The sequence below is a fragment of the Sceloporus occidentalis genome, unplaced genomic scaffold (assembly GCF_023333645.1).
Source record: "Sceloporus occidentalis isolate IW3139 unplaced genomic scaffold, rSceOcc1.0.p SCAF_1, whole genome shotgun sequence".
NCBI classification, from domain to species: domain Eukaryota; kingdom Metazoa; phylum Chordata; class Lepidosauria; order Squamata; family Phrynosomatidae; genus Sceloporus; species Sceloporus occidentalis.
The window spans coordinates 174,399,803-174,422,665 of NW_028316981.1; the positions used below are offsets into that span (position 1 = coordinate 174,399,803).

At 43.4% G+C, this 22,863-nt stretch overlaps 1 protein-coding gene across 1 annotated transcript; it reads left to right on the forward strand.

Annotated features, from left to right (window-relative positions):
• The first annotated feature begins 1,745 nt into the window (after nt 1-1,745).
• Nucleotides 1,746-20,863, forward strand: NEUROD4 (neuronal differentiation 4). Its single transcript, XM_089482809.1, has 2 exons — nt 1,746-2,177; nt 19,379-20,863. Exon 2 carries the CDS (start codon nt 19,388-19,390, stop codon nt 20,381-20,383), a length of 996 nt encoding a protein of 331 aa, XP_089338935.1. The 5' UTR covers nt 1,746-2,177; nt 19,379-19,387; the 3' UTR covers nt 20,384-20,863.
• Nucleotides 20,864-22,863: the final 2,000 nt, after the last annotated feature.

Here is a 22,863-nt window from a genome sequence, read left to right on the forward strand (position 1 = left end):
GCCCAAGGTCACCCAGTGAGCTTTGGGGCTCAATATGGGTTAGAACCTTGATTTCCGAAGTTCTGACCCAACACTGAGCACTAGGCCCCACTGCTTTCATCTGACTAGGACTGCTTGTAGCTGGAGTCTGTGTCATTTCAGGCTCTGTGTTCTGTTCAAGCAGTGTGAGATGGAATGGCATGCTGTGTGTTTGTTTCCCCCTTTCTCTGTTTCTGTGCATATTACAATTGGCTCCGGCATGTATTTTGAAGCTCCACACATACACATCATGGGCACAGAAGTTCTTACAGGATAGTACAGAATCCAGCCTCATGAAAATCCCAGGCTAGACCTGGCCTGGCATGTTGCTTTGGTCCTGACACATAAACACCATTGATGACTCCTATGTGAGTGGGACCATGAATTCCCGCCAGATTTATCCACTCTGGGTTTTAGTTTTAGTCTTAAAGGAGCTGTTCAAGGTGCTGAACTTATTTTGGGAATTGAGTTCAGCATGCAGGATTGCTCAGAGCAGGCTCACTGTGCCACTGGCATGGGAATCAACCACCACTGGCCCTCAACTCTTTTACTTTCTTCACTGTTGTGTTGAGTAAGAAAATAGTTGGGATGCTATTGGTTGGTGTTGTCTAGAGTAAACCCATTACATTCACTGATGAATAGTGAGTTAACGTGTGTGTGTGTGTGTGTGTGTGTGTGTGAGAGAGAGAGAGAGAGAGAGAGAGAGAGAGAGTCTTTAAGTTGCCTGTTGACTTATGTTGACTCCATGAATTTCACAGAGTTTTTCTACACAAGAAAAATTCAGAGGAGGTATAGTTAATTCCTATCTCTGAAACAGAGCTACAGCCTCTGGTATTCATTTACAGTCTCCCATCCAAATACTAACTAGGGCTGACCCTGCTCAGCTTCCAAGATCAGACAGGATATGGTGTCGTTAAGGTATATCCATCTGATTCAATCCTACTCTAATCATAACTAATAATAACTTTAGGCCAATGTTATAACATTGTTTTGCTAGTTGTTTTACCCATAACCCATTGGCTGCCAAGATAACAGAGAAAGGGATGGTGAGACGATTAATTTAATACTCTACGAGTTTAATTCTATTTTAAAACCCCTTTTTGTATGTTTTAATTGTATCTTTTGAAATTTGTAAACCGCTTTGGGTCCCAGTTGTAGGGAAAAAGGAGGATAAAGAGAGAGAGAGAGAGAGAGCCGAATCAGGGCTGAACAAGATTATTCTGAACACTGCTGTTTTGCTACAGAGCAACTGTGTAGTGTATGCCTTCGTGCATGTGCAGCCTTTCTCCCCCCCCCCTCCCCATCTGCTGTACCTGAAACACTAAAGTGGAACACTCAGCCACTCTTTTCTAGAAAGTTAAAGCAATAGATTTCCTATGTTTCAGGAACCAAGAAATAGTCGTGGTTCTGTTGTGGTGTGCCTCCAGGTCATTTTTGACTTATGGCAACCCTAAAGGCAATAGGGTTTTCTTCAGAGTGGGTTTGCCATTGCCATCCTCTGACACTGAGAGAGTGGGACTTTCCCAAGGTCATCCAGTGGGTTTTTATGCTGAAGGGGGGACTCGAACTCTGATCTCCAGAGTTGCTTAAACCACTGCTGGAAACTAGAAAATCAAGGGACTCTTTCGATGCCACCAGAGACCACTTCTGCCAAGCCTGGCCTTCCTCCCCCCCCCTTCTTTCCCCAGATGGGAGGAGCTCTCCAAGCCGGTTCAGCCAAGCAGAAATAGCCATCACTAGAAAGCTCTCAAAAGTGTCGGGGTCCCAAGGAAGAGGGGGGCAGAAGCAGAAAAGAGCTGCCCAGAGAACTTGCAGTGCCTGGTCCGTCGGGGACTTGCCTATTTCTTCTTCTCCTCCTAAGGGGGCTGAAATCCTGGAGAGGAAAGGAAAGGAACAAGGAGCCCTTGACAGGGAGCTAGAGGAAAACTATTTGCTCCATCTCCAGCCTGAGCAAAGCGAGCCAAGAGCGAAAGGGCAAAGGCGCAGAGGCAAAGCGCAAGAGTGAATTGGGCAGGGAAAGGAGGAAGGGAGCTGTCCAGAGCCCCTGGTGCTGAAAGGTCCCGCCGCCCTGGGAGGATGTTGGAAGACAACTGAAGGCACTTTTGCTCACTTCTGTTCCGAATAAGCCCGAGGTTATCAAGCCTGTCTCCTTCGCCACGGTAAGTTTGTGGGCTGAGGGGTTCCATCACCAAACACTGGCTGAAAGGGATTGCCTAAAGCCCTGAGTTCTAGTTGCTCCTCTGTCAGTGGAAGAGAGGACCCCACTAGGATAGGGCTAATATATATCAAGACAGAGAGAGAGAGAGAGAGAGAGAGAGAGAGAGAGAGAGATCTGCATTTATTGTTGTTGTTGTTGTTACTGCTATTTGTTTCCTGCTCTTTAGAGCGGCTTACGATATTAAAGGAACAGTACATTTAAAAACATAGAAAAGTGGTACCACTAAAACTGAATTAAATTAATTAGAATATTAAAATGGATTACTTATTAAAAGAATAAAATATAATTTTAAAAGATAAAAACTGTTTAAACCACTTTCAAACAATATAATGCCCAAGCTGGTCCTTTAAAAGCATTCTTTTTAAAAAGCCTATATGCACATACATACATCTACATAGGCATGCACATACACATACAGTCAGCCCTCTTTATCCATGGATTTATTTAAATCCATGGATTCAAGCATTCACAGTTTGAAAAAAATTCCAAAATATATAAATTCTAAAAAGCAAGCCTTGATTGTGCCGTTGTATAGAAGAGACACCATTTTTCATCCATTGTATTTAATGGGACCTGAGCTTTGACAGAGTTTGGTATCCATGGGGGGTCCTGGAACCACAACCCAGCAGAGACCAAGTGCCCACTGTACATACATACAGACTTGCTGGAGTTTCTTTTAAATAGTCTTAATGGAAAAGAAGACACAGCTGGAAGATTCATCCATCCCTAAACATGCATTTGAGGAAGTATGCTCAAGTCTCCCAAAGCTGATGCTAACTTCTTTCAGTTAGACTCAAAGGTGCTACAAGATCCCTTTGCATACTGATTTTCCAGACCAGCCAGGTTATGTCTTTCAATTCTACCATCCCTAATGTTTATCCTACTTTTCTCAGTGGCCGTTTGTGGCTTCCATGTCAGGGATGCAGTTGTTGGGTTTGGGCTAAGATATTAGCCTGACTCTATCTCCAGAGTAGGACATGGAGCTGGACTGAGCTGTCAACCTGGATAGGAAGATACCACAAAAACTCTTTGGCCAAGGGTTTCGGTTGTCAACACTTGTCTCCAGCCTAGCTGAGACAAAGTTGCTGGTCAGATGGACTAACTATCAGCAGTTTATAGAACACGCTGCATTACATGAACACAGAGGAAGTGAACACAATGAATCCATTCTGGGATTCAGTTAAAATTTTAAAGAACTTGTCCAGGGTGCTGAAACTATTTGGTGGATAGAGCTTGACACTGTGGGTGACATTTAGGGATAGCTTTTTAAAAGTTCATACTAAAACATGGCATGGATTCACTGCCAGAGAACTACCAACTGTCACTGGCCTAAAGCCACACTTTGGATTGAGAAAAGATACTGAGGACCAAAAATAATAACCTACAGTGTTAAGTGCTGAATTCACACATCCATTCAAGTCAACAATCTCCATTCCACATATAGTCCATCACTAAAGTTACCTCTCTGAGTGAATGAGAGAGAGAGGGACAGGGAGTGAAGGGGGATTAAAGGTTTTCATCAGCCTTTATTAGCCCCTTCAGTTGTGCTACAAAAGAGGGTTAAAAGTTCATTAAAATGTAATTAATCCACATTAATCAGTCTTGAGAATCTCCCCTAGATTATGTTCCAGTCCACAAGGTACATAATTAAAATCATTTAAACATACACCCTTAAACACGCTGTAACTAAACTGGTTATGAGTGGTTTGATACAGAAGATGGTCTCAGCCATGCTTTCTACTGCACACTTGCAATGAACGTATGTAAAACCCTTGTTGTTGTTAGATGCCCTTGAGTCAGTTCTGACTTATGGCAACCCTGTGGATGAGACATCTCCAAGAATCCCTATCTTCCACTGCCCTGCCCAGATCCTGCAAGCCCTTGCCCACAACCCGCAATTGAGTCTATCCATCTGGTTTGTGGTCTTTCGCTCTTTCTTCAACCCCCCCTTTCCTAGTATTATCTTTTTTTCTAGTGATCCATGCCTTCTCATTATGTGGCCAAAGTACGATAGTCTCAACTTGATCATCTTTGCTTCCAAAGAGAGTGCTGGTCTGATCTGTTCAAGAACTCATTTGTTTGTCTTCTTGGCTGTCTCTGATATCCTAAATACTCTTCTCCAGCACCACATTTTGAATTAGTTGATTTTCTTTCTGTCTGTTTCCTTCACTGTCCAGCTGTCACATCCATACAGAGTAATTGGGAATATTGGCCTGAACGATTCTGACTTTAGTGCTCAGTTGTATGTCAGTGCTCTTCAGTATCGTTTCCAGTTCTTTCATAGCTGCCCTTCCCATTCCTAGTCTTTTTATTTATTGACTGCAGTCTCCATTCTGGTCAGTATTTGATCTTAGATATGGGAATTCTTTAACTATTTCAATTTCCTCGTTGTCTAGACTGAATTTGTGTATTTCTTCTGTTATCTTTATGTTCAGCATCAGACCTGCCTTTGCACTTTCATCTTTGACCTTCCTTATTAATGGTTCCAATTCCTGAATGTTTTCTGATAATATTATGGTGTCGTCCACAAATCTTAGGTTGTTAATGTTTCTTCCTCCTATCATCTCCTCTTTCTGATTCTAATTCTACTTTTCTTATTATGTTTTCAGCATATAAGTTAAACAAGTAAAGTGATAGGATGCAGCCTTGCCTGATCCCTTTTCCCAATAGGAACCACTCTGTTTCTGTTCAAGAACCCATTTGTTACCTCCTTGTAAAGTGATATTGATGAGTGCATTCAGAAGGAGAGAACCAGAGCTAACTCGGCTTTTGTAAAGGGGGATTTCTTACAACCAAGTTTACTTTTAAAATTATTTAAGGATGAGTTTCTTAATGAGTTCATCTACACTGCAGAAATAATGCAGTTTGACACCTCTTTAAGTGCTATAGCTGCATTTTACATAATACTGGGATTTGTATTTTTGTATTTGTATTTTTACAAGGTCTTTAGCTTTCTCTTCCAAAGAGTGCTGGTGCCTCAAAAAACTATAGGTCCCAGGATTCTGTAGGCTAGAGGCATGGCAGTTAAAATGGTGTTTAACTGCATTATTTCTACAGTGTAGATGCACCATATATCTTTCAGTACATGCTTATAGGTGGAACAAGGAATTAAACAAGAATAAAAGGCTGTGAATACAGAAAGAAGAGCATCCAAACTAAACGGTGTAACTTTTAATATTAGAGATGCTAGGGTACAGCAGAAGATATGCATTCCTTCTTGTCTATATAGTTTTAACAGAGTATCAATATGAACAGACTAGTTCATGGAAAGGAATGACTTTATGAATGCTATACTAGTCATAGCCAGTGTGATTCAGTGAATAGATCTGGGTTTTAGTCAGACATGGATTCATATTCCAATGCATGTTCCTGTTTGACAAACTTCAGGACACTGCTGACACCAGCTCAGTTACTTATCTGTAAAATAAGGAATGAGGGTTACTTCTCTTTAAAGACTCGGTCTAGATATACTTTAAGAAAGAAATATTTTTACTGACATTGAGGATTAAGCATAGTTGGGTGATCTAACTGAACTGTGGGAAACTACAGCATTTCCTATTAGGAGCTTTCCGGATTGTTATCTACACAATCTTCTTTCACACACACACAAAACTTGTTTTCACACAAAAGTTTGTTCCATTCATTCCCACCCTTAGATTTGGGGAACATGTTTCTTTCTAACCAACTTGAAGTTTACTGCAACATCTTGCACCTGTTGCCTTTGTCATTGGTTAAGCAATGCACTGGAGGAGAATCAATGTGACGTAAGTTTTAGTACTGAATTAGGAGTCTCGAAGTTCACGGTTCAGATCTCAGCTCAGGCATCAAAACCCAGTGGTTGACTATGGGCAAGGCACACTCTCTCAGCCTGAGAGGAACACAATGCAAAGCCCTCTGAATAAACATTGCCATGAAAACCCTAATGATAGGATAAACATAAACTGGAGTCCCTCTAAAGACACATAACAGCAACAAGCAATGGAGAGAAATTATTTCTCATAGAAGATTTTTTTCACCCTAGGTCCTAGATCCAATCCTCAGTTTCACTAGCTACAAGGATCTGGAGCATCAAGGTTGAGAGAGAGACATCTGGCCAAGATCTTGGGAAGCTGCCAAGAGTCAGTCATGAGTCATGCTAAGACATGAGTTTCCTTGCTGTGCTATAAAGAAAAACATGTCATCAGAGGTGGGGAAATAACATTGGTGTGAGAAGAATCTGCCTGTCTCAAGTAAGACAGTTTGTACCATGACTGTATAAAGGACAGGGGGAGATCTAAACCAGATCCAGAGATCTTGTCACCCACAGCTATTTCAAATGAGGGAAATGTGATCTCTTTCCCTGTGCCCTTTGGCTGTGCCCCATCTGGCTGCACTTTTCCAAAGACTTCCCTGAGTGCACTGACAGACAGCTCCTAATTCCCTAAGAATATTAATCAGATGTGTCTATTCTACAATCCCTTTGAAAAAGAGGAGAATCCAATCTTAAGCTGTGCTTTGCTTTCAGAGTGCTTTCCTTTAAACATACTTGCTTCATCATACCATCATACAGGATAGGGCTAGCAAACTAGGATACTGATCAGATCAGTGATAGTTGGTAGCAAAACAAGCTACAAAAAGAGTCAGTAAATTACAGAATGGCCCAGAAATTCAGATGCAAAATTATATCTGTATTTATTTATACACTTCAGAGAAGTAGCCATGTTAGTCTAGAATATAAGTATCCAAAGAGATTTTGCAGCACCTTTGAGACTTAACTGTGTGAAAGAAGTTGACCTCACACCACCTTTGACAGACACTGTGCAAAAGAAATTGTAGCATGGCCTTTCATAGACTCAAATAAACTGAGGCTTGTTACAGACTGCCAAAATAATGATGATGATGATGATGATGATGATGATGATGATAAGTTTTATTTATATTGTTCCGCCTCTCCCGATGGATCGAGGCAGGATTACAACAGAATTATACAAACACAATGATACTAATAACAGTTATTTAAAATCACAATATAAACATATCTCATCTAAAAACAATTGATACAATATAAAAATTTATCACAGCCTGAGGTAGACTCCTGATCGGGAGGTAGCGAACTTGTTGAATCTACAAAAGATCAGGAGGGTATGCTTACCGGAAGAGGTATGTTTTCAGCGCCTTTTTGAAGGCGTCCAAGGTGGGAATGAGTTGAAGCTCTTCCGGAAGGTTGTTCCAAATCGTTGGGACCCTAGCCAAGAATGCTCTCTGGTGAGTAGGTGTTAATCTCACCTTGGGGTGTTCAAGTAGGTTCTTCCCAGATGTTCTGAGAGTGTGGGGTAGATTATGTCGGGAGAGGCGTTCCCTTAAGTAACTTGGGCCCAAGCCATATAAGGCTTTAAAGGTGATCACTAACACTTTGTATTGCGCCCGGAAGCTAATTGGCAGCCAGTGTAAGGATTTTAGTACAGGTGTTATGTGGTCTGACCTTGAGGTACCAGTGACCAACCTGGCAGCGGCATTTTGATCTAGCTGAAGCTTCTGAACTTGGTACAAAGGTAGTCCCATGTAGAGCGCATTACAGTAATCTAAACGAGAGGTTACCAGTGTGTATACTACAGTTTCAAGGTCCTTTTGGTCCAGACAGGGGCGCAGTTGGCATATCAGCCGAAGCTGGTACCAAGCACTCCTGGCTATCGCATCTACTTGAGATGATAACTGTAGGGATGAGTCCAGGAGTACTCCCAAACTGCGAACTTTGTTTTTTAGGGGAAGTGTGACCGTGTCCAGGACTGGGTGGCAAATTTCCCTGTCTGGACTTGGGGTGCCTATCACGAGTACCTCCGTTTTCTCTGGATTCAGCTTGAGTTTGTTTCTCCTCATCCAGCCCATTACAGACTCAAGGCAGGCATTCAGAGGAGAGATGCCATCCCTAGTCACTGCAGCAGTCGGAGACATAGAGAAGTTAATTTGGGTGTCATGGGCATATTGATAACACCGCACCCCATATCTTCAGATGATCTCTCCCAGCGGCTTCATGTAAATGTTAAAAAAAATAAAGACGCTTCGGGTCTCTTTGGAGGTATGCTGTTTAAATTATGCATGCATCAGAAGAATCCGGAAGCTGCACCAAAGCTGCACTCCAGTGCTTAGGAATGGAGTGTGGCTTTGGTGCGACCTCCGGACTCTTAGGACCCATGCATCATTTAAATAGCATACCTCCAAAGAGACCCAAAGTAGCTTTATTTTGGCAGTCTGTAACAGGCCTGAGTCTAAAAAGCTCATACTACAACTTCTTTCACAGTTAGTCTCAAAGGTGCTGCAAAAGCCCTTTGCGTGTTTATACATTTGTTTGATTTATAGCCCTTCTTTCTCCCAGGGGTGGGACTTAAAGCACCTCAAGCATGATTCAGAACTAAAACCACAGTAGGTTATCCTAGTGAAATGCAGTGATGCCAGTCATATTAAAGCAAAGCGCACACATGTACATACAAATGTTAAAAGTAATCAGGCCATTTTTTAAAATAAAAAAGCACAACATCTCTATTGTAAGGCCCTATTTCAGTCTGCCTGGATAACAAATATTTGCCTTCTGGCAGAAGGACATGTGGAAGGGAGTTCTGTTATCTGGTAGCAGCAGCTGACAGGACCCTCTGTTGCGTTCTTACCATATGTGCCTGTAAGGGTAGTAGGTCCAAGAGATGGGCCTCCCCTTCACACGATATCATAATAGCACTATGATCCCATTTTAACTCCCATGATGGCATCCTTTGGAATCCTGGGATATACTGTTTGGTCAGGCCCTGGTGCTCTCTGGCTGAGAATTCCAAATGTCCTTCCATAAAATGCAAATCCCAGGGTTCTACAGGATGTTACCATGACAGTTAAAGTAGAACCATAGTATTATAAATGTGCAGTGTGAAAGGGCCTTTGAAATCTGGGCAGACCCATCTAATGAAACTTGGGACCAGTACAGGTAGGCCAAAAGAAAGCTGCTTCAGGTCACTTTGGAGGTATGCTGTTTAAATGACACATGTATCTTAAGAGGCCAGAAGCTGCGCCAAAGCTGCGCTTTGTAGATGTAGATGTAGACTTGACGGCTACAGAGGACAGCCCCAGGCCTCTCCTTGCTGGCTTCATTTTCCTCAAGCCAAAGGGAGAAGCCTGACCCAAGCAGGGAAGCTAAGTAGGGAACTAGGGAGGGAGGGAGGGAGGGAAGGAGGGAGGAGGCAAGGCGAGGGACTTTTGTCCCCAATCCGATGTCCCATGCTTCTTCACCGAGCCTCTACTGTTCACAGAAAGTGCACTTTGGTGGGGAAAAACCTTTGAAAATGGGCACCCACCTCCTCCTCCTCCTCCTCCTCCTCCTCCTCCTCCTCCTCCTCCTCGTCCTGTTTTCCCCCCCCTCCTCCTCCTCCTCCTCCTCCTCCTCCTCACCATGCACTAAGAAAGGGCACTTTTCCCTCCCCTGGCTGGCCCAGAGTCTCAATCCTCCTCCTCCAAGGGTCCACCTCCTCCTTGAGGCTGGCCAATGGCAGAGTGGGGCTGGAAACAGCTCCCCCACAGCTGCTGTGCCATTGGCCAGCCAGCCTCAAGGGGACGAGTGTTCCTTTTAGGCGTGATGGCTGCCGGCTGAGCCCAAACCCAGGATTTAGAGTGAACCGGACCATGACCGTGCCAAACTGCAAAAACTGTTACAAGCACAGGCGCAGCCGGGTTATGGCATCCCTAGGTAGGGTGAGATGTAGAAAGAATTTGCTTTTTTTTAAAGGCCATACTAATTCAGCTTTTAGGAATCTGGATTTTCCTACCTCTCTCCCAAAAATGACTTTTCAAATTCAGCTCATCCACTTCGCATTCTTCATAAATCCATCAGCATTTATAATTGGAATGGAGTGGTAGTGGATGTGTTGCTGAGCAGGAGAATATCTTTGAGGTTAACAGACATCAAGCTACCCATTCAAGTTTTTTCTTAATGTTCACCTTAAATTGCTGTCATTGGCCTGTTACAGACAGCCAAAATAAAGCTGCTTCAAGTCACAGTGGAGGTATGGTGTTTCAATGATGCATGCATCCTAAGAGTCCAGAAGTCGCACCAAAGCCACGCTCCAGTATTAAGTGGCTTTGGTGCGGCTTCTGGACTCTTAGGACGCATGCATCATTGAAACACCATACCTCCACTGTGACTCGAAGCAGCTTTATTTTGGCTGTCTGTAACAGGCCATTGTTAGGAAGAGCTGCAGACCACTATAGTCCAGTGATAAAGTACCTGAACTACATATAAAAAGTCCTAGGTTCAATCCCCAGTGTATTCAGGTAGGCCTGAGAAAGACACATTTCCAAAATCCTGGAATGTCACTGTTGGTCCACCTTGGTAGTACTAAGTTAGATGTACCAAGATGTGGACTTGATAAAAAGCAGGGTTTGTTTTTTTTAAAAAAAACCCTTTATATCTTTTTGCTGGGATTCAAAGGACCACAGGTCCACAAAGCCAAAGAGGACTTGTGTTTCAGTTCTTCAAACAGATCTGCTCAGTAAATCACTTTAAAATGAAGGGAACTTTCACATTTGTGATGTGTAATGTTGGAGCAGGAGGAGCAGCTGTTCTGAACAAAATAATTAAAAGTCTGATGGGGCTAAATATAATGCCACTCTTTGCCTCTTCTTTTGTTTCTTACTGTGTTGTGAGTGACAATGGAAAACAACTTAGGGTTCAGCTTCTTGTCCTCATGGTTTATTTTATACCTGAAAGGTGAGGGAGGGGGGGAATTACCCCTACAAAACCCCCTATTTGTATTAGTGGTTCATGGTGATTCACAACTGTTCATATCATTTGGTGGCTGTTATACTGTTGCTTTGGTGCCATTCTTATCTCTGTCCCCCCTCCCTCAGATTGTCCCAGCCAACCAGGGATTACATAGCTAGTTATGATGTTGTTACAATACTTACATAGTTATTAAAATTGGACTGTGCATGAATGTTACAACATCAAATGACCCTCTATATCAGTGATTCCTGAACTTTAGTCCTCTACGTGTTTTGGACTTCAGCTCTCAAAAGCCCCAGCCAATTTAGCCAACAGGAAATATGGGAGCTGAAACATCTGGAAGACAACAGTTTGGGAACCACTGCTCTAAATGAATCTACCCAGAGTGAGAGTAATTCTACTGTTGATGGAAAGTATGGTCAGTCAGGGATCAGTCCAACTAGCCAACACCTTTCTTATACAAAGGCAGAGAGCTCTTGTTGAGCACCAGTAGAGTATAAAGGTCCACCTGGTGTACTTGAACAGCACAGACTTCCAGACAATGTTCTTGTGGCTATTCTAGGATATTCCAATGGCTGTTCCAATGACCATTTCCAATAGGGGAGACTATGGCCACACACAGGAATATCTTTTAAAGCCAGCACATTGCATTATGGATGAATGGGAAACTGGTTTCATAAAGTGGTGATGCATAATGGTGCAACAGAAGAAGAATTTTGCAGGGTGGGAGGAGATCCAAATTGTCCAGTTCACAAAGAGAACAACTTCTTCTTTCAGGCACCGTTTTAATTTCAAATTAGAAGAACTTGTTTGAAGTTTCAATTTGCATTAAATCTAGTAAATCATTAGCATGCTTCACGAAGGTATGACACCAGCAGAGTGAAATAGATATAGTCCTGAAGCTTAGACATATTTATATATGCCATTTACTTCCAGGTATATTTATTTTAAGGACGTTTCCACTTCCTTGAAAGCATCACTGGCAACCCTAGCATGTGACAAGGGCATCACAAAGGGCCCAAAGATAGTAAAAGTTAAAAACACTTTTAAAACAGCAGTCAAACCACTTTAAAGACAATTTAAAACCATGTACACTTAGACTTGAAATACATTACCACCACCACCCCAAACATTTAGTGCTTTACATGTCACCACAAGCACCTTGAACTGAAAGCAGAAGCAACTCATCAGCTGGTGCAGTACTTTTAGGACTGGTGCTACAATGCAGAAATAATGTAGCCTGACACTACTTTAAGTGCTGTAGCTCCATCCTATGGAATCCTGGGATTTGTAGTTTGCCCTCTTCCAAAGAGTGCTGGCGCCTCACAAAGCTACAAATTCCAGGATTCTGTGGGATGGAGCCATGGCAGTTAAAGTGGTATCAAACTGCATTATTTCCACAGTGTAGATGCACTTTATAGGATGCAGTGGCCCAGTGGTTAAGACACTGACTCTGATAATTGCAAGATGGGCAGGTTGGCAGTTCAAGGCCCGAGTGCTCCATGACGGAATGAGCTCCCATCACTAGTCCCAGCTTCTGCCAACCTAGCAGTTTGAAAACACATTAAAATGCAAGTAGATAAATAGGTATACGTTCGGTGGGAAGGTAACAGCGTTCTCTGCAGTCATGCTGGTCACATGATCATAAGAGTCATCTTTAACAATGCTGTCTCTTCAGCTTAATAACGGAGATTAGCACCACATCTTAAAGTCAGACATGACTTGACAACTATATCAAAGCAGAAAACCTTTACCTTTACCTAGATGCACCTTATACAGTATTTCAGTCAACAGTACCTCTGGTGTATTTTGCACTACCTGTAACTTCTGTGTCATCTTCAAGGATATGTATGGTACACTGCAGTAGTTTAATTAGGAAGTTACCAGTGTGTGCACTATTGTGGCTAAATTATTTTATCTAGGAAAGCCTGTAGCTGGTACATGAGCTGGTGCCAGGCACTCCATTGTCATGGAGTGCACTTGGGTTTTCAGTGACAAAAATGAATCTGGGAGTACTCCTAAGATCTACACCTACTCCTTCAGGGAGAATAATAGAATTGTAGAGTTGGAAGAGACCACAAGGGCCATCCAGTCCAACCCCCTGCAGTGCAGGAAATCCAAATCAAAGTATCCCCGACAGATGGCCATCCAGCCTCTGTTTAAAGACTTCCAAGGAAGGAGACTCTATCACCCTCCAAGGGAGTGCATTCCACTGTTGATAGGGCTGAATTCAGGGTCACTTTTTAAAAATTTGTTTTGAGTTGTTTAAAAAAAAAAAAAAAATTAACGTGGGAGAAAGCAAAACTGATAGACAGAGTGGTCCCTACTTTTGCTTTCTTCCCTTTCCCAGTGGCACAGTGGGTTTTAGCCCAAACTTTAAAGAATTTATCCAAGGTGCTGAATACAATCTATCTCCAGATCGGTTCAGCTATTTGGTTAGCTCCTTGAAAGAAAGTTTAGGCTAAAACCTGAGTAGATTCACTGAACCACTGACCTGGAAGCCACCAGCTTTCACAGGACTGGATATGATTTTGTTTCCCTGCTCATGATATTTTCATAACAAGACTGTGAGGTGTGTTAGATTCAGAGTGTATCTACACTGTAGAAAGGATGCAGTTTGACCCACTTTGTATGCTGTAGTTCCATCCTATGGAATCCTGGGATTTTTAGTTTTACAAGGTCTTTCACCTTCTCTGCCAAAAGATGCTGGTGGCTCACCAAACTACAAACCCCAGGATTCTGTAGGATGGAGACATGGTGGTCAAAGTAGTATCAAACTGCACTATGTCCACAGTGTAGATACACCCTTAGAGATTATGAGCTTCATACCTGCATGTGATTTGAATGTCTTCTTGCTCTTAATCTGGAATTCTGCCCGCTACACCACCCTGCCTCTCCAGCAGTGATGGATCTGACTGTCACAGATCAGGTATCTGTCTCCACAATAGTTTCCACAGTAAGGGTGGCTTGGTCACGTTATACTTGTAAAACCATAATTAGCCTCTGTTTGAAGCTTCTGAACTACACTCCATATTTGCACAACAATTATCACTGTAATCCATTATACAAGTCCCATCAGGCATATTAAAAGTAGGATTTCCTGCGTTTGAATGAGGCGACAGTCAGTTGAGCGATTAGTTGGATGGCACATTTTCAACAAAGCTGCTTACACATTAAGCTTTATTAAATGAGTAAGTCAAGCTGGCAAGCAATTGATTATCATGAAACCTAGGCTGGTCTTTTCTCCCTGTAGTGTTCCTGGAGCATTCCATATTCAACAGAGGTAAATGAGGTTACCAGGAAAGGTGCTCAGGTTATGAATGTGGAGACAGAACATTAGCAGGGGTGGTGATGGGTAGTGTCAAGCATCTTCAATCCATACCTTTTGCCTCCAAAGAGCTCGAAGGAGATCCTCCTTGTTATAAGCCAAGTAGTTGTTCAGCTGCAGATCTGAAAGGTATGTCTGTGAAAAAGAAGTGGAGTAGATATTTAGTAAACATTCACCAAAATGTGCAGTTTCTCCCATTTGAAACCCTATATACTAATAACAAACTCGCTACCCAGATCCCTCCCGGGGGCGGCGGACCTATTAGGATGGTCCACCCTCGAAGGCTGATGGAACCCAAAAGGTTCCAGGAAGCACTAGAGGGATACATGGTTGGAAGTGACGGCGACTCTGTTGACGCCCTGACTGGTATTTGGAATACTGGTCTCTCGAGGGCTATACACAGCATGGCTCCCAAGCGCCCTCTCAGACCCGCTTCCAAACGTAAGCCCTGGTATACGGAAGATCTCCGGGCAAGGAAGTGGGAGATGCGACGGCTAGAGTACCGTTGGCGGAAACACCTTCGCTTAGACGACAAGACTCTCCTAGACCAACTGTTAGAGGACTACGGAGAGGCGATACGAGCAGCTAAGAACTTGTTCTATGGTGCTCGTATCGCGTCCGCGGAGTCGCGTCCAGCAGAGTTGTTCAGGGTAGTCAGGGAGCTAACTCAGCTCCCTCCTGCCCTGAACCAGATCCTTGAACCTTCTAAGGCCTGCTGCGACCAATTTAATAACTTCTTTGCGGATAAAATCTCTCGGATAAGCGAAGGTCTTAACGCCGACATTCAAGCAGAACCTAGGGTAGAGGCATCCAGAGTCTCCGTGGACTTTGTTAAACTGGATCGGTTTGAGTTGGTAAGTACCGATGATGTGGACAAGATCCTCGGAAGTGTTCGGAAGACAACCTGCTCTCTCGATCCCTGTCCCTCATGGCTAGCGGCCCAGGGGGGACCGGCTGTGACTTTATTGTTACGCCGGATTATTAATACATCTTTGAGGGAAGGGCAATTTCCATCTGTTCTTAAATTGGCCATTGTAAAACCTTTATTAAAAAAGCCCTCCCTCGACCCCCTGGTACATAATAATTATCGGCCGGTTTCACTGCTGCCATTCTTGGGGAAGGTGATCAAGAGGGCGGTTGCAATCCAGCTTCAGGCGGTCTTGGATGAAATGGATTATCTGGACCCATTTCAAACTGGCTTTTGGGTGGGTTACGGGGTAGAGACGGCCATGGTCGCCTTGGTCGATGATCTCCGTCTGGGCATCGACAGGGGAAGCGTGTCCCTGTTGGTGCTTTTGGACATCTCAGCGGCTTTCGATACCATAGACCATGGTATCCTTCTGGGGCGCCTGGCAGAGGTGGGAATCGGGGCCCTGCGCTTCAGTGGTTCCGGTCCTACCTCTCTGGGAGGTCCCAGATGGTGCAGCTGGGAGACGTGTGCTCCGATGAGAGGGCCCTTAAAACTGGGGTCCCTCAAGGAGCCATTCTGTCTCCCATGCTATTTAACATTTACATGAAACCGCTGGGAGAGATCATCCGGAGACATGGGGCGCGGGGTTATCAGTACGCTGATGACACCCAAATAATCTTCTCTATGTCTCCGACTGATGCAGTGACTGAGGATGGCGTCTCTCCTCTCGTGGCCTGTCTGGAGTCAGTAATGGGCTGGATGAGGGAAAACCGACTCAAGCTGAATCCAGAGAAAACGGAGGTACTTGTGATAGGTTTCCCTGGCCCAGGAATGGCGGTGGTTCCACCTGTCCTGAACGGGGTCACGCTCCCTGCGAAGGACTCCGTGCGCAGTCTGGGGGTGCTTCTTGACTCGTCCCTTCACCTGACTGCTCAGGTGAATGCGGCGGTCAAGAGCACCTCTCATCAGCTTCGGCTTATTCGCCAGCTGCGCCCATACCTGGCCCAGAGGGACCTTGAAACAGTGGTACATGCTCTGGTAACCTCGAGACTGGATTTCTGCAACGCACTCTACATGGGGCAACCCTTATACCAAACCCGGAAGCTACAAATGGTACAAAATATGGCAGCCAGGCTGGTCACTGGTACCTCCAGGGCCAGCCACATTACACCGGTGTTAAAAGATCTGCATTGGCTGCCGATTCGCTTCCGGGCACAATATAAGGTGTTGGTGATGACCTATAAAGCCCTAGATGGCTTGGGCCCAGGATACCTGAAGGACCGCCTCTCCCCATACATTCCGTCCCGCACCCTCAGAACATCTGGGCAGCAACTACTTAGGGTTCCCGGGGCGAGGTTTGTCTCCACTACTAGGAAGACATTTTCCATCGCCGCCCCGGCCCTCTGGAATACGCTGCCCATAGAGCTCCGCTCGGCCACCTCCCTGGCCCAATTTAAAAGGGATCTAAAGACCTTCCTTTTCTGTATTGCATTCCCCGACTAAAGTCCAATGGGCCTCCTTCCTCTTCACTGGCAAGGGATTGGCTAATTCGGGGCTTTTCTGTTTTTATTGAATTTGGGATGTTTGTATTGTATGTATCAATGTTTTTTATTATTGTTTTTACCTTGTTGTTAACCGCCCTGATCTGTTGGAAGGGCGGTATATAAATAAAAAATTTATTATTATTATTATTATTATTATTATTATTATTATTATTATCCAAATGCAGTACCCAAAATAACACACACATTCATTCAAGGAGGTAATAACTAAAACAGCTTAGCAAGGACTCAGAATGCTCCATGACCACAGAAGGCTGGCTGACTCCAAGAGTGTGTGTGGAATAGCCATATTATTCTGGATGAGCCAAATACAGCCTTAAACAGGAGCATTTCACACTGCAACATTTTGTTGCAGGGCAAACCTGTCAATGTATAATGCAAACATCTGCAGTGTGTGAAGTTCTGCCTCAGAATTCAAAGAGGAGAGGAATCTTTAAACCTTGCTTGTGAATCTTTTAGCCTTCTTGCTGACCACTGTTAGAAACAGAACACTTGGGTTGGGAAAACTCAGTCTAGCCCTGGAGGAATGTGTTCTTACAACAAACACTGGGATTTAAATTAATCACAAATAATTTCTTCCACTGGTTTCAATGTTGCTGTTATTATGTGCCTTCAGGATGACACCAACTAATGGGGACCTTGTCACAGGATTTCTTGGCATGACTTTTTTAGGGGAGATTTCCCATTGCCTTCCCCTAAGGCTGAGAGAGTGTGACTTGCCCAAATCACCTTGCAGTTTTCTATGGCTGAGCTGCGATTTGAACCCTGACCTCCTAGAGTCCTAGTCAAACACACAAACCACTACAGTAGACATCTACAGCCTATTAAAAACAATGAGATTGAACATCCAGAGGTATCCATATTGGCCATAGAGCAAATCCAGTAATCTACCAAACAAAAATCTACCAAACAGTGATATCTCTATTGGACCTACCAAAATGCACAGTATACATGTTGCAAGCTTTCAGAGTTACATTGGCTTCTTCATCAGGCAAGGTGTTATAAACCATATAGGAGGGAAAAAATAAAGATTTTAGTCATAGGCCTGCATTTTGCTGTCTTTTTTCTCAGTTCAGAAGGTATGGAGGGCTATTTCTTGCATGCTGGATCCTCCTCCTTCTGGCCATGTGGCTATGGGGAGATTCTCAAAGTCTAGGAAATTTAACATCCATTTGCAACACAAAAAAGATACTTCCTTTGCAATCCAATATGTCTCCCTCCTTTGTGAGGCCACAGACCCCTTTGTAGACACTGAATTTCTCAAGAGGTTTTAGCATCAGGAAACTTCAGGTGACGCTGAGGTAAAACTTGCCAATCCAGTCCAAAATTTTGAAAAAAAAGTTTTACCTTTGTTGGTGGTACACATACTGGTTCTCTCTTTAGGATTCCCCTGTTGTGGATATAATGTGGTATCTTGAAATCCAAAAAATAAAAAAAATCCAGGAGGAGCCGTGTTGGCCATATAGCAAATTCAGTAACAACATAAATCCACCAAACAGTGATACCTTTATTGGACCTTTATTGAGCTTTATTGAGATTGAAGTTAATCTTCCACTGATTTCAGTCTGTCTAGGGTCCTTCACTATGACTTACTTCAGAGGAAGTGAGAGGTTTATGTACATATTGCTGTACCCTATCTCCTTTCAGAGCTTAAAAAAGTTACTATTGGGGATTACAATATCTAGATCTCCAAGACACATGTAGCTTCCTGCCAGTTTTAGCATTTCTCAACCATAGATGTGTTGCCTAATGCCCTGACGGCACCAGACCCAAGGTCAGGATTACTTAATACTTGGAAGGAAGATCAAGTGGTGCAGGCTGTGTTCAGAGGAAAGCAGTCGCAAGCCACATTATTCTTTGCCTAAGAAAACACCTATGGGATTTTTGGGTGACACGAGCGGACAGGCAACTTGAAAGCACACAATACTTTTTTAGCCACAGATTTTTTTTTGTTGGAGGAAGACTTCCTCTGTATTTGCTTCTGATTTTAAGAAAATTGCCCGGCAACTTGGGTGTTATTGTAACTCCATAGATTTCTTCTATGAAAGTTCTTCAGAATTCTAGGAATCCTTACACATGACTAGCAGAGCAAGGCTCCTCCTTGCCTTCTCATAACTTCAAGTGTAAAGCTGATATCACAATGGCTGGGATGAGGCATTCATGCCCTCTGGAAATGCAAGGACACTGATGGTCCTTTAAGAAATACAACAAATGTAATCCTCAGATAGAGTTAAATGTTCAAAAACCTGGGCCTGAATGAATGTGCGTATTTTCATTTGCACATTCAAGTATATTCATATTTTAGCATTTTATAACATTGTTCAAATTAGAACAGTTTTAAATAAATTCAATTTTTAACTCAACATATGTGTTAATTTTACACATAAAAAAGGTTGGGAGGAGGAAGAGAAGGAGGGATCAGGGCCTCTCAGTCTTGCACTCCCCTTGACCAACTTTTGCATCTCCTGGGGGTCCCATCCCACAGTATGAGAATCACTGCTGTAAAGTAGTGTTTGTGGTACTTCACCTCTCAGTTTAAAAGGATTTTCTAAGTGTGAGCATTCTTCCATTTATTTGGGATTTGTTGCTGTTGTTTCTGCAGGTTAAAGGGATGGCCAAACTCTATGTCAAACCCAAAGAGATGGCTGACCTTATATCTTCTCAGGCATGGATGGATGAAGCCCTGAGTTCCCAAGATGAGATGAAAGAAGAGGACAGCGGACAAGCCCCCTATGGGATCCTTGCCAGCCTTAATGAAGCTGAACATGACAGCATTGAAGAAGAGGAAGAGGAAGAAGATGGTGGGAAGCCCAAGAGAAGGGGTCCAAAGAAGAAGAAAATGACCAAGGCAAGGCTGGAGCGCTTCAGAGCTCGCCGGGTGAAGGCTAACGCCAGGGAGCGGACCCGTATGCATGGGCTCAATGATGCTTTGGATAATCTGAGACGCGTGATGCCCTGCTACTCTAAGACACAGAAGTTGTCCAAAATCGAGACACTGAGACTAGCCAGGAACTACATTTGGGCTTTGTCAGAGGTGCTGGAAAGTGGGCAGACTCCAGAAGGCAAAGGGTTTGTGGAGATGCTGTGCAAAGGTTTGTCCCAGCCAACCAGTAACCTGGTTGCTGGTTGTCTGCAGCTGGGACCTCAAACCCTTTTCTTGGAGAAACATGAAGACAAAGTTTCTGTTTCTGACTCAACGATGCCCACCCACAGCTTTTCCTACCAGTCTCCAGGGTTGCCCAGTCCACCCTATGGAAACATGGAGACCCACCTTGTCCACCTAAAAGCTCCCACCTTCAAAAGTCTGGTGGATCCTTCCTTTGGCAACCACCACCCAGACTGCTCATCTCCATCATATGAGGGTCCCTTGACACCTCCTCTGAGCATCAGTGGGAATTTTTCCCTCAAGCAAGATGGGTCTCCAGACCTGGAAAAATCATACAGCTTCATGGCCCACTACCCATCTGTTACCCTGGGCAGTGCTCACGGGCACAGCGCTCATTTCTCAACCACAGTGCCCAGGTATGACATCCCCATAGATATGACCTATGACTCCTATCCTCACCATGTCGTGGGGGCACAGCTCAATGCAATATTCAGTGAATAATCCAAGAAGGTGAAATCTGCTTATGGATGAAAAGGCATTGGATGCTTCATGGAGATGCTGTGACATCTGTAGCATTAATACAGTGAAAGCAATAACTTTTTCAGCTCCTTATGAAGATAAGTATCAGACTGGTTTCATGGGAAGCCCTTTGGGAAGAAGAATAAAAAAGCCAAAAGCAGCATGCTCTCATCCATGTGAGCCCACATATTATTTTAGTGGTTCTAACTGATAGGCTTTTAGACTGGTTCCCACTTTTAAAGAACATCTCAATATTTCCTCCTTAGTGGCATTTAGGATAAAGGAGACATCACTGTTATAGAGCACTGTTGTAGAGACTCTGGAAGCACCCTTGTTACATGCAGTGCAAACATACACTTTCCTCCTCAGGGTCTAACTAGCAAATAAAATAAAATAAAATAGACTTTGCAAATTCAGAGTAACAATTGGCAGTCCATGGTGTCAATTGGCTAAGTCCTGTGACATCATCACCCAGTATTCACAGTAGTTTTTTACTGTTTTAAAAAATGTTCCTTTAATAATCTTAGGCAGCAGATGCTGGATGAGGGAGAAAAGCAATCCCAGATCCTCCTAGCTCCCCTTCCTGAGAACTCTGGTCATATGCTGTCTTGAAGGACAAACCATCCCTGCTTGTTCTGCAGCCTCTAATTTGACATTCTGCTCTCAGGTGCAGTGGAGCCAATGGCTGCATCCACACTGCAGAAATAATCCAGTTTGACATCACTTTAACTATCCTGATTCAGTGCTATGGAATTCTGGGAATTGTACTTTTGTGAGACATTTAGCCTTCGCTGACAGAGAGCTCTGGTGCCAGAACAAACTACAATTAGCTTACTTGCTAATTAGCTTACTTGCTGTTCACCGCTATGATCTTTGGAATAGCGGTATATAAATAAAACAAATTATTATTATTATTATTATTATTATTATTATTATTATTATAGTGTGTCAAACTGGATTATTTCTGCAGTGCGGATGCAGTCAGTATCCCATTGCCAAACCAACTGGCATAAAATGGAGGTGATGTCTTCTTGTCCTTTGCCTCAGACAGCAAAATGTATTGAGGCAGTCATGGTAGGCAAGGCAGATTAAAACTGTTGCTAAGAGTTGGTAATGGGCACACACACACATCCTGAAGATATTTCAGTCTAAACAGAATGTACTAGGTTTCTTTCTCCGTTTGGTTTAAATTTGTGACACTCCTCTTCTTTGCTTCCTCTTTGCCCCTGTAAAAATGTCACTGAGCTTAACACAATTATTTAAATTTGTCCTGAAAATTCTTCCAAATGTTTCACCTTAGACGGAACCTCCATTTTGGCCTCCAGTGTTTTAGAAGGCAACATTTGGCATCACTGCTAAAATAAATTGATAGGTTTTCCAGAAGATGCATGAATTCACTGATTCACATTTCTTGGAACCAGCTAGAAATAAAAGAAAATGTAGATCTCATTCTGCCCACTACCTCTCCTCTCCTCTCCTTTCTTCCAAGCCAACATGAGGGCATGATGGCAGGGAAAAGCCATGTTACTTCCTGTCCACTTGGAATGCCTCCGCTTCCTTCACAGGAGAAGTAGCATTAAAAAGGCTGTTCATTTTACCCATAGTGTGCAACACGTGGTCTTCCAGATTTTAGTGGATCATATTTCCCATCATCTCTTATCACTGGCTATTCTGGGTAGGGCTGATGGGAATTGCAATCCATCTAACCCAGCATCTTTAGTTTGGAGAATTATGAGTTTTGAAGACACACACACACACAAAACCTAGGATTGTGATAACTTATATAGTCACCATGAATAATTTCAGTCCTGCAATTACAGTACATACCTCTAAACATTAATCCAATCTATTCCATTACCTGAAAATCCTGATAAGATATGAGAATTAAACCAAGGGTGGTAACTTTCAGCCTTATAGATTTAATGGACTGTACTGTCAGCCATCCCTGACAATTGGCTGGGGCTGATAGGAGTCTGAGTCCAATGTCATCTAAAAAGCTGCAGTTTCCTTCCCTGTGAATTAGGCAGGGGAGGGGATGGGAGGGGGGGGGCGGTCATGGTTTCATGCTAAAGTGCTTTGGTGAAAACAAAAGCATGAAAGCCAACGGAAAATCTGAATCTGACAATGAGAAAAATGTTTTCACGGGAATGGCTTATTCTGGTGGTAAAGAAAGCAGCATCTACCCTTGCACTGAGCAAACTCACATGAACGAAAACCCTAACAACCTATGATGCTCTGAAGAGCAGGTCTTCTTCTGAGTCACACAATGAGCAGTTGTCTCACCTGCTAACAGCTGCTATACTTCCAACAGGAATGCAGCACTAATTCTTCCTCAGGTTCACCAATGGCTAGCTTGTATGTATTCAGGTCGATTGCAAAGTAACTAGTCCTCAGGATCACAGCACAGTAGTAATAAAGGAAATGCTGGCCTCTCATCTCAAGCTCCAAAACAGACATGCCCT

Coding starts and splice junctions, on each gene's coding strand:
- NEUROD4 (XM_089482809.1), top strand. CDS start 19,388: ATGGCCAAACTCTATGTCAAACCCAAAGAGATGGCTGACCTTATATCT.